The sequence below is a fragment of the Pseudorca crassidens genome, chromosome 16 (assembly GCF_039906515.1).
Source record: "Pseudorca crassidens isolate mPseCra1 chromosome 16, mPseCra1.hap1, whole genome shotgun sequence".
In the NCBI taxonomy this organism is placed as follows: domain Eukaryota; kingdom Metazoa; phylum Chordata; class Mammalia; order Artiodactyla; family Delphinidae; genus Pseudorca; species Pseudorca crassidens.
The window spans coordinates 55,943,828-55,959,669 of NC_090311.1; the positions used below are offsets into that span (position 1 = coordinate 55,943,828).

Here is a 15,842-nt window from a genome sequence, read left to right on the forward strand (position 1 = left end):
GACTGTAATATCCCATAGATGGACTATATTTAAGAAGACCTATTTTTAGATAGCAAGCTGCTTTCTGTTTTTCTTGTTTAATGAATACTTTTGCAAGGAACTTCTTTGTTTCTGTAGCATCTTTCCATGTTTTGTTATATTATCTTAGGTTTCCTTCCCAGAAATGTAGTTTGATTTATAATGTGGAATTATTTTCTGCAAATGCTGTATCAGTTTACAATTCCACCGTAAATTACAAGACTGTCTCATTGTAGGGGCATCTCTAGTAGGTGAACTTCAAATACATTGCTAGTTAAGCAGAATAAACCAAAGTTACTATATTTTTAATTGACATATCTTTTATTTCAACCAAGTGTAATAATTTCTAATGTTGTTTACTAGTTATATTTCCTATTTCATGGCAAGCCTCCTTGTGACGTTTTGCCTATTTATGGACTGGTGATGTAGTACCTGTTCTTGATATCATGGAGACTTTATCCTTATTATATCATATTTGATTTAATTATTTTTTAATAGATTATGATCTTCATTACTTTTTTTTTGACATGTAGAATTTTGATATTTTTATGGTGCTGATTTAAAAATTTTCATGATTCCTTTCACATCTGAGTCTAGAAATTCTTCCTTTCTTCAGAGGGCTAATAAGTATGTAATTATATTTTCTTTGGTTTTTTTATGGCTTATTATTTATATTTAATTTTAATCTCAATTTAATTTCAATTATGGTAGGAGGTGACAGTTTAAATTGATCTCATTGTGAACCAATTGTTCCATCATTATTACATAATGCTTGTCTCGCCTTGAGTTGTGATGACTTCTTTATCATGTATTAAGTTCTTCTCTATATAATACAATCTATTCTGCTTATCTTTTAAAAAAATATTTATTTAAATTTTTTTTTGCTGCATTGGGTTTTTGTTGCTGCGCGCGGGCCTTCTCTAGTTGCAGCGAGCGGGGGCTACTCTTCGTTGCGGTGCGTGGGCTTCTCATTGCAGTGGCTTCTCTGGTTGCAGAGCACGGGCTCTAGGTGCATGGGCTTCAGTAGTTGTGGCACGAGGGCTCAGTAGTTGTGGCTTGTGGGCTCTAGAGCACAGGCTCAGTAGTTGTGGTGCACGGGCTTAGTTGCTCCATGGCATGTGGGATCTTCCCGGACCAGGGATCTAACCCGTGTCCCGTGCATTGGCAGGCAGATTCTTAACCACTGCACCACCAGTCAAGGCCCTACTCTGCTTATCTTTTTGTGGTTTTTCTTATTTTGTTGCTTTGTGGTAAATGTGGCCTATATGATTTCTGTACTTTGGAATTTGGTAAAATTTCTTTGTCGCCTAGTACATGGTCAGTTTCATGACTGTTCAAAGGTTGCTACTGAAGAGTGTGTTCTTTATTTACTGGGTATAATATATGTATGTATCTGTCTGTCCATCCATTCAGATAGATATATACAAATATATCCCAAGGAACTGAGTGTTATATGAACATTTCTTATTTGTGCTTATGTTTTGGCTAGTGTCTGAAAAGTGAATATTAGAGTCTCCCACTGTGATGTGGCTTTGTCAGTTTTTGTTGTTTGATGCATTCTTTCCAGATTTTGTTGTATATGTACTTCAAAGATATAGTCTTAGGTGTGTAAACTTTTTTCACTGTTACATATTCTTGGTGGATTTCTCCTTTTATGAATATGAAGTATTACTCTTTCTTTTGTACATCTTCACAGTAGCTGCCACTTTATATGGTATCATTATTGTTCTGTTTGCCTGTTTTTCTTTGGTCAGCATTTGTCTGGTACATATTTCTAACTTTCCTTCTTTTCAGTGAACCTCTTACATGCATCTGGAATGGATTATTGCTGTTTTTATATTATCTGAGTGTCTTTGTCAATTAATAGATAAATTTAACTCACTCAATTTCGTTGTGATTACTAAAAAATAATTCTTTTTGCTGTTGCAGTAGTATTTTATTAATACTAATTAATATGCTTTTTTCATTTCTTTTTTCACAATTCTTTTCCTTCAGTTGGATTGATCAAATTCTTTTGTTCTTTTTTCCTTCTGAGATTTGGAATTTATAATTCCAAATGTATTCTTAAGTTCTTGATACACATGCTTAAACTTAAGATTTTCTATTAATATGTATAATTAATTAGTACTTTCTCCTGAAGCAATACAAGAACTTAGCACAACTTTCTGACCTTCACTGCCCTCTCTCCTTCATCTTCCATGTAGTATCATCTAGAGGTTTTACTTTTAAATCATTATTATTATTATTATTTATTAGTTTTTGTAATATTCAGTCAACACATAAACTAATCAGTTACTTTTACTCTTTTCTTGCATTGCTTCTTGTATCTCACTTGCTTTTGGATTTATTTTTCTTTCAGCTGGTTAAGTATATCTTTTTTAGCTCAAAATAATTTCTCCTGAAAATTGTGGTGATATCTTTCCTTTGTTTTCTTGAATCCAGTGCAGCCAGGAGAATTCTGGCAATAATTTGATTCTCATTGCTTTGGGGAGTTTATATCTTTGCATTGGTATTCTGAAATGTCACTGTAATATGCCTCAATTTGGGTCCTTTAAAATTATCCTGCTGGACACTTAACAGACCTTTCCGATCTGAGGATGCAGGTCATGCCTTTGATCTGGGAGACTTTATTCTAATGTTTGAGAGTTTTCCTGTTTTCTTTTTTTTTTTTTTTTGCCGCGGCAGGAGGCTTGTGGGATCTTAGTTCCTCGACCCGTGATTGAACCCAGGCTCCAACAGTGAGAGCTTGGAGTCCTAACCACTGGATCGCCAGGGAATTTCCAGTTTTCCTGCTTTGTATTGCCTGTATTTTTTCCTTCTGGAAACTCAGTTACGTAAATGTTAAAAATTCTACACTTGTCTTCCATGTCTCTCAACTTCCCTTTTGTACTTTTCACCCCTTTTCCGCTTTGTATGAAGAGACCTCTGTTTGATAGTCTAGCCCTGTAGTTTGTATGTAGCTGTATCCATTCTTCTAAGAGTTGGCTTTTTAAAGTTTTATGTTTAAACTTTTAATTTCTAAAATATCTAGTTTATCTTTGCTGAGTTGACATGTTTTCTTACAATTCTTTGTTTTTCATTCAAACTTTTTCTAAAGTTGTTGCTTTGTTAACGTTGTATCATTAAGTGTAAATTTTGCTGGACTCCGTGCCTTTCTTCGAAGAAAGCTTGACTTTCCTCAGATATCTGGTGATTCTTGATTTCCTGCTCTTTGGATTTGAGATTTTCTGTTAGCCTATATTAGAACGCTGTCTCTGCTTAATGCACCTTGTCTGAGGAGTGATGGGGTGGGTATGTGGCAGTGTATTTTGGTCCAATAACTGGTCTTACAGCTTTCTCCTGAGAGTCACCAGTTCACGTGGGATATTGCTTTAACAACTACAATGCCCACACTTGCTGCTTTATCCTGGCTGCTCCTGTTTCGTACCCCAATCCATTAGTGAGTTGTCCCAGCCTCCCACTTCCCAGTGTTGGTCACCTCATTTCATCTTTTGAACAGTTGCTTTCTCCTTATCTATGATTTGCCCACCCCACCAGGCCCCACCAACCTGTCTTTGTGAAATTCCTTATCAAATTTATTGACCAAGAACATTTCTGCTATGTTGTTTCTATTATGTTATATATATGTTTCTTACTATATATGTTATCAGGTTTCTCTGCCTTGCCAAGTTGATTTCCAACAGAATATCCACTTTTCGTCTACCATCGTTTTGTGGTTTTCTGTTAACGTGCTGTAGTTTCTCTTCCCTTCTTCCTGCCCTTGTGGGATTTTGCTGTTTTTTCCCCCCTTCAATATTATTTTAGTGAAGTTTTGAGAGGAGGCAGAGATAAATCATTCTGTCCAGTCTGTTAGGGTTAACCAGAATGCTCTGGCTTCTTAATTGAATTCACGGATGAATTATCTGTGTTGGTATTTTGTGTAGAACTTTAGCATCACTAATCTTAGTGAGCTTATTTTACTTTTGTGTTTTGAGAGGCAGTTTTTGGTACCAGGTTATGATTATTTTGTAACAAGTTTAATAGCTTTGCCTCTTTTTGTGTATCATGGAATAGTTTAGAGTTTCATTAAAATGTAAATGTTTTTAAAAATTTAATAAATCACATGGGTGCAAACTCTCTGAGGGGAAGATATTAATAAAAATTTCAATTTATATCTCAATTATCATCCTGTCATGGTTTTCTTTTTTGTGTGTATGAACTTACAAAGTTTACATTTTTTGGAAAGTCATCCCTCTCAGTGTGGATTTCAAATTTTATTAGCCTGAAATTGTGCATGACTTTATTTTCTATTTGTTTCTTTCTTTTTTTTTTTTTTTTTTTTTGCGGTACACGGGCCTCTCACTGCTGTGGCCTCTCCCGCTGCGGAGCACAGGCTCCAGATGCGCAGGCTCAGCGGCCACGGCTCACGGGCCCAGCCGCTCCGCGGCACGTGGGATCTTCCTGGACCGGGGCACGAACCCACATCCCCTCCATCGGCAGGCGGACTCTCAACCACTGCGCCACCAGGGAAGCCCAGTCTATTTGTTTCTTTATTGGATAAGCATGTGTTTTGTTTGTTTTATTGTTGTTATTGTTTGCCCCCATAAAATGATTTGAAAATTTTTATCACTTTTAATCTTTATTAGTTCTCTGATTATTCAAGTATAAACACTAAAGTAGGAATCATCTTTTCTTCTATGGTTGTTAAGACTACTTTTTTCCTAAGATCTTGAGCTGAATGCGTTATTTTATAAGTAATCTATTATTCTACTATGGATTTTTTCTAATTTATAGTTAGCCAGTATGTTCTTTACAAGTAAAGAGACAGGGCTTCCCTGGTTGCGCAGTGGTTGAGAGTCCGCCTGCCGATGCAGGGGACACGGGTTCGTGCCCCGGTCCTGGAAGATCCCACATGCCGCGGAGCGGCTGGGCCCGTGAGCCGTGGCCGCTGGGCCTGCGCGTCCGGAGCCTGTGCTCCGCCACGGGAGAGGCCACAACAGTGAGAGGCCCGTGTACCACAAAAAAAAGTAAAGAGGGTGCTTAATGGATATAGTACTGGTTTTAGATTACTCAAGCGATTACTCAGGGAAAAGGCAATTTGCTAACTATTTGGGGAAAAAATAAAACTTGGTCCCTTTGGCCCACTATTAACCAACATAAATAAATACGTCAAGATGGATTTACAAATGAAAGGTTAAAAGAAGAAAAGATACCCTAAACGGGGGGTTCCCACACTTGGCTGCACGTTAGAATCATGTGGGGAGTTATAAAAAATGTCTGCACCCAGGTTGTCACCCAGACCAATTAAATCAGAATATCTGAGGGTGGGAGATAGACACCAGTGTTATTCCAGAATTTCCAGGTGATTGCAGTGGCAACAAAGTCTGGGAACCCACGCCCTGCAGTTTTGTTTTCTCAGTTTGGTCTCTGACCAGAAGCATCGGTGACATCGTAGAGTTGGTTGGATATGCAGAGCATCAAGGCCCATCTCAGACCCATGGAACAGAGTCTGAATGTTAACAAATCCCAGGCGAGTCGTGTGCGCGTGGAATGTGAATAGCTGGTCCCTAACGCAGGCTTAGCAAACGAGGCTCCGTGGCCTATTTATTTGAATAAAATTTTACTGGAATACAGTCACGTGCATTCATTTACATGTCATTTACAGCCCAGTGGGTAGTTGTGATAGAACCTAAACTATTTACTTCCTGCTCATTTGTAGAAAAAGTTTTCAGTGCTTCTCAATGGTGATGGCTCATTAGAATCATCGAAGAGCTTTAGAATTCCCTCTGCCTGGCTGTACCTCAGACCCATTAAGTCAGAATTGGGGAGGAGGGAGTGAGACCAAGGTATCGATCATTCTTAAAGCTTCCCAGGTGATTTAAATGTGCAGCCAAGGTTCAGAACTCGCACCCTGAAGGTACAAAGAGAAAATGTCCATGCATTTTAAAAAAATCTGTTTTTTACGATGGAGGTGGCCATTTATAAATTTTAAAGCAAAGAAACAATGATGGAAGTCTGATATATTTGACCATATCACAAACTTTGGAATTCAGGGGAAAAAACAAAACAGAACACCTTAAGCAAAATCTAAGACTTAGGAAAGGAAAAAAAAAACTTTGAGCAAAATTAAAAGAAGAATGATGAACCGTGGGATAAAATATATAACATATAATATTCTCATTATGAAAGAGCTCAAATATAATAAAAGAATAAGATGAACCCACAGGTAATCTGGCAGAGACTATTATAAAGCACTTGAGAGAAGAAAATAAAATGACTAATAATTATGTGAAAACACAGTTGACTTCATTTGTTAACCTAGAAAAGCAGAATAAAACAGTGATGGGCTCTATTTGGGGTTGAGGCCTATCAAAGTGGGACTCCCACTTTCCCTCCCTCCCTCCCTCTTTACTCCCTCCCTTCCTTTCCCTTCCTTCTTCCTGTCTTTTCTTAATCAGAATACTCTGTCTGATGGGGGTGTAGGCAAAGGGCATTTCCCTACTGACGGAAATGCGAATTGGTAGGAGAGTTTGGCAAGATGATCGCAAGTGCTGGAAGTGCTTACCTGAGTGCTGATGTTTGGAATCGGAACTGACTGACCAAAGGCTGTGCCGGGGCAGTGGTTACGAGCTTGGGTTTTGTGGCGTTACATAAATTTGGGTTGAAATTTGTGCTGTGCTGCTTACAAACTGTGTGCTGGACACATTCTCTAGCCTGTGTATCCTTAGCTATTTTCTTCGGTTGTATGGATTAAATAAGATAGAGCTAAAGATTTAGGCATGTAGAAATAATTAAAAAGAGCAGGTGATCAATCATAATAGATTTACATCATTGTCAACATCATCATTTTACCAATAGTTTAAAGTAATAATAATACCACTTTTCTAACCAATACAAAGTACAGAAAGAGAGAGAAAAGTCCATTTTTATTACTTGACTATATAATAGAGAGTATTGATATGTAGAGAAGTTTACTATTTTTTGATCGTTTAAAGGAACTTGCTCATGAAACTCTCTAGACTTCTGGAGAGCATGATTAATATGTTATTTTCTTCTTCACAACTCTGTTATAGCCATTTTCTATTTCCTAAAAAATAATTTTATTTCAGAGATTTTAAATTATATAAAATAAATAATAAGAATATAGTGTTACAAAGCGAAGGAGATGAATAATTTGTCACTTTGGCACTGCCCATCCCGCTGCTTCCTTTTCTTGGCCTCTTTATGGAGTCTGAGGTTGCTGTCTGTCCTCTTTCAGGACCTCTCTGAGTATAGCAGCGTGACCATTGGTCAAGGCTCTTTCCCGGTTAGGCTTCTTCATATTTCCTAAGAGTGTCAGCCCTGGCCTCTGTCAGGTGAACTTTCAGAGTCATGGCTTTTCCCTTTAGAAAACAATGTGTAGCCTCAGAGTTCCAAATGCAGAGCCTCTAACCTTTAGCTCTCTGCCATCTAATTCTCAGAAGTCTGATTCATTCAGTTCAATTCAAGCAAGTAGTTACTGAGTATCCACCTTATGCAAGGCACTATTTTAGGTACATGGGATACAGCCGTGAACACAATAGACATCAATCCCTCCCCTCCTAGAGCTGGTGCTGTGGATAAGGACACAGAAAGTAAACTACATAAATAAGTAAGATGCTCGTGCTTTATTCTGGGGAGAAAAATAAAGCAGTCAAGCAGAATAAAGAGTTTTTTTGGGGGGTAGGGTGGGGATGAGGGGGGAGTTGCACTTTTAGACAGAGTAGCCAGGGAAGATCTCCCTGAGAAAGTTATGTTGATTAAATACGTGAAGGAGGTGAGCGAGGGCATCATGTGGCCATTTGGGAAGGAGCATTCCAGGTAGAGAGAAGAGCATGTGCAAAGGCCCTGAGGCAGGAGCACCCGTACACAGTCAAGGATCACTGAGGAAGACGGCCAGATCAGAGGCAAAGTAGTATGAGTGAGGGCAAGAGGCTAGCAGGTCCAGAATGAGGGCTGGCTTTGCTTTAGGTTCTTGAAGGACTTTGACTTCTACTTTGTGTGGAATGTGGGCATTGGAGGATTTTGAGCAGAGGAACGGCATGATCCATTTTACCTGGTAACAGACTCACTCTGGCTACTGTGCTGAGAATAGACCACAGGTGGTCCAGGGGAGAAAGCAGTTCGGGAGATGCTGTGAGCGGTGGCCTGAAGGATAGACACTTCAGACCAAGCATTTCTCCAAAGTGTCTGACTTGATCTGAGGAGAACACGTAGACTGAATTTTTTTAGCCCTATGTAGAACTTTTTTTCTCATTTGCATTAGTGAAACCCAGTGACAGTGACCAGCACGAGGCAGTCAAATAAACAAAGCCCACCATTGTTCGGCCCGTGAGAATGTTGCTCCTGCATCACCCCAGGCCCCTTTGGCAGGCAGACATTTCTCTTGAGTCCCCCTCCTGGGATAACCTCTTCTCCTAAGAACCAGCTTATTTTCCTCCTTTGTTCATCTTAGAGTGCCTCCCTGCTTGCTTTCCTTGGGAAAGAGCTCAGACCTAGATCTACAGTTTATCTCTAGCGAGAAGATAGGACCTTGTGACTACTGCATTCTTTTTTTTTTTCCTACCTTTATTTTCATACACCTCAATTAAAAGAAAAGTTTTTATTCTATCTTATTTTTGTGAGTCGCTTTAAAGTATGACAAACAACAAACCAATAATGCAGGATGCAAAAGGCATTTCTTCACGATAAAAAGAAAGAAATCCCATTCAAAGCGTGGGCCATTTGTATTCAATTTTTGTTTCCATAAATGAAAGCGCGCTCTCTCTCTCTCTGTCTCTCTGTCTCTCTCTCTCTGTCTCTCTCTCTCTCTCTCTCTCTCTCTCTCACACACACACACACACACACACACACACACACACACACTTTTTCAGGATGAAACTATTAGCAGCTAATATGTTACTAAAGCATCCTTATATCCCTGACTGGTTTCAGTACTCACTGCCAGTCTTTTTCTACCTCGAGCTTCTAGATGTGTTATTTTACCTCCCAGCAACATGTGACAGTGATGCTGCAGTCAGATCAGCCATCCAGGTGGGGCTGGAGGCTTCGGACCAACAGGAGAGTTTATTAACAATTCACTTTCCAGCCTGCACCACCCCCATTCTGATTAGTAAGACTTAACGAACTTCTTTGCAAATGTTTTGTTCAAACAATATGTTTTCTGAGAACCTGGATATTTGAAAGTGTTTTTTGTTGCCCTTATACTGTTGAACAACTACTTGGCAGGGCATAAAACTCGTGGGTCAGACTCTCCTTGTTTTAAAATTCTGCGTGTTGCACAGTCATTGCTTAACACTTACTGTTATGTAATGAGATCTTAATTGCCTTAATGGTAACCCTCTCCTCACCCTGACACTTTTTGATTTTTATATCTTCATTTATTTTAATACTTGAAATTTGAAGGGAAAGACAATAAGATACTTCTTGGTGTCAGTCTCTCAGAGCTAATCGTTCATTCTGCCTTTTAATCTCGAGTCATTTTCTTCATATCCAGAATGTTCGATCCTGTCATGTCCTGGCTGCTACTTATGATCTATGTGTTGCTTGCACTTCCCTTTGGAACACATTTTTTTCATAGGTTGGATCTCTGTGATCTCCACTCCATTTCTGTTATCCTAAGTTCCATCTTTTGTCTTCCCGTTTCTCTGCCTTGTGAGATGACCTCTCCATTCTGTCCTCTGCCCCCCGTTGTTAGCAGTGTGAAGTCAACCTTTCATCAGCTCAGTTAGGACTGGGTTTTTGGCTCCTGAGACTTTTATTTCATCCACATCCCTTCTCATCTCTGTACTTTCTTGTTGAATAAAAGTAGTATGAATATCATTCAGAACAGAAGGCAGATGTTTTCTGAAAAAGTCTTCTGTCCGTGAAGGTAAATCCTTTTAGATGAGAAATTTTCCTCTTGAGCCATATCCTTTTGTCCCTCTTGAGCAGTGGGGTTTTTCCGTCTGTGGGCTTTAAGTTAGTTTTTCCTTGTCACCTTATGCTTGAACAAGGAGTAATCTAACTGAGCCCAATATGGAGCTGTTTAGTGGAGAACTTCCGGTCTGTCTCCTTTCCTTGATTCACCCTGGGGTCTCGAGAGAATCACCACCGCTTCTTCCCACCACTCTGCACGCCTCCCCGCTTTACTGCCTCACATACTGGGCCGAATAAACTCTCAGCCATGGACATCGAGCTGCCCGTCCACAACTTAGCCCACTCTGTGCTCAGCTCCACACATGGCACATGCGGAAGCTTAATAAAATGCTTTGAATCCCCTTGGGAGTGGGTGTGCTATTGAAAGTGTCTCAAAGCTGTAATAAAGTATTTTGTAAACAGTTTTCTTGCACAGCTGCCAAGATTCAAAGCCCATGAGTCATTCAGATTGTTTTTGACTCACAAATTTGATCTCAACAGAAGTACATTTTACCCAAGGCTATGAAAACACAACAATCATCTGTATTTTCTTGAATCCTCAACTGTGTCTTCCTTCCCCATTTCCTTCTCTCTCCTGCTACATAGAAACACTGGCTCTTCTTCTCCATTCAAGAGAGGTTGCTGATTTAGAATGGAGAAGCCTGTATCTTGACACTCAGTAAAAGTAGAATTATATAAGTTGTGAATCCTGAAGTATATGGGGTGTGATATCGTAATGATTTGATTTTTTTTTGATGGGAAGAAAAATATAGAACCTTGTGGGAAACAGATAACACAGTGAGCTATACTTTTCATTTTATCAGAACGGCAGATAAAGATTGAAAAAAAAAAAAAAAGAAAATCCACCAAAGAGGTGAGGTTATCTGACTTGTTCCTAATCTGCTCTTAGCACAAGGGTTACCCTGAGCTATTCCCAGTATTTTTCAGAGACAGAATCCTGTCAGACAACCATGTAACTTAGAAATAGTGCTTTAAATCAGAGATGGGGGGCTTCCCTGGTGGCACAGTGGTTGAGAGTCCGCCTGCTGATGCAGGGGATGCGGGTTTGTGCCCAGGTCTGGGAAGATCCCACATGCCGCGGAGCGGCTGGGCCCGTGAGCCATGGCCGCTGAGCCTGCGCGTCCGGAGCCTGTGCTCCGCAATGGGAGAGGCCACAACAGTGAGAGGCCCGCGTACCGCACAAAAAAAAAAAAAAAAAAAAAATCAGATATGGATGCATGAGAAAGCTCAGTAAACTGGGCTCTGCCCACCAGAATATCGTCTGCAGTGGCTCCATGCAGGGCCCCTTTAATGAAACAGTCAGGTTACCAGCTGAGATTAAACCAGTCAAGGACCAGGAGGAAGAGCTACATCCACGGTATGGGATGCTTCATTCTTCTGCAGGGATTTCATATCCCATTAACCTTGGCAGCTGTAAATCCAACGACAGTGTGTGCACATCAAAACCACACATTGAAAGTAATGCATCTCTATCTCATTTCTCTTTCCAGGGTTGAGATTTTTAAGAGCTCTCAGGCTGATCCAGTTTTCAGAAATTTTGCAGTTTCTGAATATCCTGAAAACAAGGTAAGATGTTCTTTCTCATATTTTTTTTGTCGTTCTGGTCCCCAGTGCCATGCTGTAAATATCAGGTGTTGTGTACTTTCGTCACAATAAAGTTAGAGTTCTCTTATGCACAGAGAGAGTGATCTAACACAGAAACCCAGGGGAGGCCTAGAGGTAGGGTCTTCTGCAGGGCGAGGACTCTATGGTAGAGAGAAAGAAGCAGCTGTGTATGGGGGGAAGTAGAGACAGTTTTGGGGGACCTTGTGGGGTTGCTTGGACACCGGCCGCAGCACCATGGAGAGAGGTGCACAGTGGGTGAGGGATAGGTCTGCTCATTGGTTGGGAAGTCCTTGCTCCCGGGTTTTAAATCACCCCTTTATTACATCACTAACAAAGAAATTGAACCTGGCCATAAAAGCAATGGAAGCAGTGCTCTTTGAGAGGCAATCACAAACCTCATACGGCAAACAGAAAATCATTTCATTTCAAAGTACATTCTAGATGTTCACTTTATAGCCCATGTAGCCCCTGGGGCTTGCTCTGTGAATTGCCTTCTGGGGAATATCTAAAAACCGCCCGCCGAATGCACCATGACTACTTCTGTTAACTGTATTATGATCTGGAAAACACTACTGGACCAGGAGAAAAAAAAACCCCAGAGACCCCTTTCCTGAGGACCTGCAGGTTCTCAGAGCTGGCCGGAAACCAGGGCTGCCTTGATGAATAAACTAATAAAAGAGGTTGGATGTCCTTTAATGGAGAATAAGTACAGGTCATAAATTTCTCTCATAGGAAATTACACGTTGAGAAGCTCACTGCTAATGTTCCATTTCCTCTTTGGTTGGCCTTAACGTGTTTGATAAATGATGAAAAACAGGACATCTCTATGTTTGTGATTTGTCATTAATAAACCTGCATTTTGGGGGAGCTTGGATTCAGCATTGTTTTCCCAGTAACTGAGGCTGGGACTCAGCTTCCTGAGTATGTCACATCCAACAAATGTGACAGGCTTTCCTCTTTGGGTCTTAGTGTGTTTTGTTTATTCTCGTTTGTTTTCATTTCACATTGGTTTCCCCTCACTAACTATTCATCTACGTGAATGGGGGAATAAATTCACTTCCTATTAGTCAAGTTAAAAAGAAAATAAGCGTCGAATGCCATGGAAATCTTCTACAGTGTGTCCCAACGCCCTTTACTTTCATTATCCTGGGGTCAGAATTGGTTGGCGCTCCATTTAATAGTGTATACTATTATTAATATAGACTGAATATTGTTATTCTTCGTATTTCTTCTGAGTGACAGTAACCTTCATTTCTACCTTTCTATGACTTTTCTATGCAAGGGACTCATATTCCTCTTGAAATTAAAGTGGTCACAAAGCTAGCAGTCCTCAAGTTTTGCCTGTATCATATTTGCTCCACTACACTGTATTTTTACGGGTAGACTTGGTGGGGACCCAGTGGCAATCCCAGGAGCTGTATTTAAGAGATACTTGTGGGGACGGTGTTACGTGGAGTCATCCACACTGTCTAACCTGGTATAGTGCCTCTTTCTCCCTGTCTCGAGTTTGCTTGTTTAGGGGGCTTTCAATCCTCTGACGCCAGCATTTTGAGAAGGTGCCATTACTCTGAGGAATAACATGGAGAGAACTGTGTTCTCACCTGCCTCGTACTCCATGTGGATCTTTCCTGGACTTGGGAGAATGATAAGCCATCTGAGTAAACTACCTTTTTTTTTTTTTTTTTTTTTTTTTTTGCGGTACACGGGCCTCTCACTGTTGTGGCCTCTCCCGTTGCAGAGCACAGGCTCTGAACGCGCAGGCTCAGCGGCCATGGCTCACGGGCCCAGCCGCTCCGCGGCATATGGGATCTTCCCGGACCAGGGCACGAACCCGTGTCCCCTGCATCGGCAGGCGGACTCTCAACCACTGCGCCACCAGGGAAGCCCTGAGTAAACTATCTTTTTCTAGGCTTTTGCCAAGAGACCCGCCAACTTCCCATTCCTTGGAAAAGACTCCTTTCCTCTGGATGCAGGAAATAGCACTAGCATCCCTGGGGAAACATTCCACCTGATGACTCCACAGTTATGGGGGTTCATTCTCCCAGTGCAGAGGGGGAAAATCTGAAGCAGCGAGTGAGGGAAAGAGGTGACTCTACGTTGGGAGAGTCACGGGGTGGCAGGCTACTGGGATGTCTGCCATCCTAAGCCCCCAGCAGCATTTCCCCAAACACCCCACTTCCCACAGAATTAAGCTCCTTGTCTTGTGGGAGGGTGGTTTCCATGACAACCGCACACTGGGATTATCCCAGTTCCTGTCACAACCAGGGACAGCATCAGGGTGAATTCAAGCTTGAATTGAGCCCCCATTTGTGCAGCAGCGACATGGGTGCCGGGATTGAGTCCTACTTTCAGAGAGCTCCCTGGGGGAGGACTGACCCACAGTGCAGTTGGTGCTGAGGGTACAGGTACCCCCCAGGGCTTGGGAGGCATGGAGGAGAGTGATTAAGTGGGGCTTGGCGTAAGTGCGAGGCAGTCAGGGATCTTTTCAAGGCAAAGGGGGTGTCTTCGGTGAGCCTTGTAGAAAGCCAGGTGTCATTCTGGTGGTGCTGGAGATTAGGCGTGTGAGAGGAAAGGGTGAGTGGGGTGACTTCCAGTCAAGGAAGCTGCAGGAAAGCACGTAGAACATGGCTCTTGGGGGAACGTTGAGTAATTCTGTGCTCTTGGAGACTGGTGTTTCCATGGTAGGAAAAGAGAAAGATGAGATTAGGAGGGCAGGGAGAGACCCGATCACCCGGCACAGACGGAACCTTCATCTGATTGTGGGAACTCGGGAGGTCTAGAATAGCTCTCTGAGCCCGTTCCCTCTCCAGCTGCCTGGCTGGTCGAGGCCCCTTCCTTCTGGGAGCCCCAGGCACGGATCCCGCAGGCTCTGCCGCAGAGAAGCAGAAGCCTTGGTCCTAGTAGGGCTTCATACCTTGAGGGATTTTCTGGTAACGCCTCTGTACTTTGCTGCTTTCACAGGGACCTTCCAGGCGGGTGGGTGGAACCCCATCATCATCTTTCCGGGGGTTTTGTATGACTTTCTCTAGCGGCCAGTCCCCAGCAACCTGGGGTATTGGGTAGCGGTGGAGACATTGAAATGTGATTTGAAATAATGATATGAAATTGTGGTTTCATGTTTCGTTCTTCGGCTGCCTCTCCTGGCCCAAAGTGGGAAGAAACAGGGCAGAGAAATATATGGGGGGGGGTGCGGAGAGAAAGAGAAAGAGGGGTGGGGAAAGAGGGAGACAGAAAGGACGAAGAGGAGATCAGGAAAAAGATGACAGAGTGAACAGGATGACAGAGAAAACAGAGAGTCACAGTAACGGGACAGCATCAAGGTCATTCCCCAAACTGCCAGCCAGCAGAAGGGCCTCAAAGGCTCCATGTCCTATAAATGGCATATTGAAGGGGCCACTGGGAGACCTCGTGCCACTGTCTGAGCTTTTGGGAGTTCCTCAGCTGCCCAGCAAACTGGCAAGCAGCCTCGTACGTCAGAGCAAAGGAAGCAGCTCTGTCTAAAGGCTGTCATTCCATACCTCATTTAATGCTGATGATGGAGATATAGATACTTATGATGGGGGCATGGGGCACCTAGTGCTTTTTTTTAAAAAAAAAAAGGTAGTTGCCTTAACTGTTTCCTCTGATTATTAAAGTGTAGTGTAAACATTTCAACAGTGTAGGAAAGGATAAAGCGCAGTTTCCTCAGCACCATCGATGCTGAGATAACCTCACTAATGTTCTACCATGTCACTTCCATTTCCCACGTAGCATGCCACTCTATGTATGTACCATCATTTACCTAAACAACACATTTTTTTTTGACATTTTGGAAACTGAAATCACTGCACTACATATATTACCTCAGAAACGGCTCCAAGGTTAAAGTTCTTGAAAAGAGTAATCGGTATAGAGACTGCAGGCAGAGGCCACATCGTGAAGGTTCTCAGATGTCATGGATTTGACTCGGAGAGCAAGGAAGAGTCGTTGAGGGGTTTGGGCAGGAGAGGAACGTGGCCAGATTTACATTTTAGAAAGATCCACTGTTCCACCAGCTGTATAGAGAGTGGGTCTAAAACGTCTAAGCCCTAGACCGTGAGACTAGTCACGAGGCAGTTGTCCAGGCAGGTGGTACTAGGGGCTGGCCTTCGGAGAAGAGGGAGAGGGATGGAGAGAGATTTAAGGGTTAGAATTGACAGGACAACCACACACTTGGATTGTCCCAGTTCCTGTCACAACCAGGGACAGCATCAGGTGAATTCAAGCCTGAATTGATTTTGCTTCGCTCTGTGTCTTATAGTTCAGGCCATTCATTCCCGTGGGGT

The 15,842-nt window shown here is 42.0% G+C and overlaps 1 protein-coding gene across 29 annotated transcripts in view; it reads left to right on the forward strand.

Moving 5' to 3' along the window:
• KCNMA1 (potassium calcium-activated channel subfamily M alpha 1) overlaps positions 1-15,842 on the forward strand; it is a 748,425-nt gene that overhangs the window by 492,368 nt on the left and 240,215 nt on the right. For all 29 annotated transcript variants that reach the window (XR_010935922.1, XM_067710429.1, XM_067710402.1 and 26 more), the window contains exon 6: positions 11,424-11,499. Coding sequence is in view for 28 of the 29 variants with exons in the window: in XM_067710429.1 (XP_067566530.1) it covers positions 11,424-11,499 (76 nt within the window). In the remaining variant the exon portion in view is untranslated. The remainder of the gene's footprint in view (positions 1-11,423; positions 11,500-15,842) is intronic.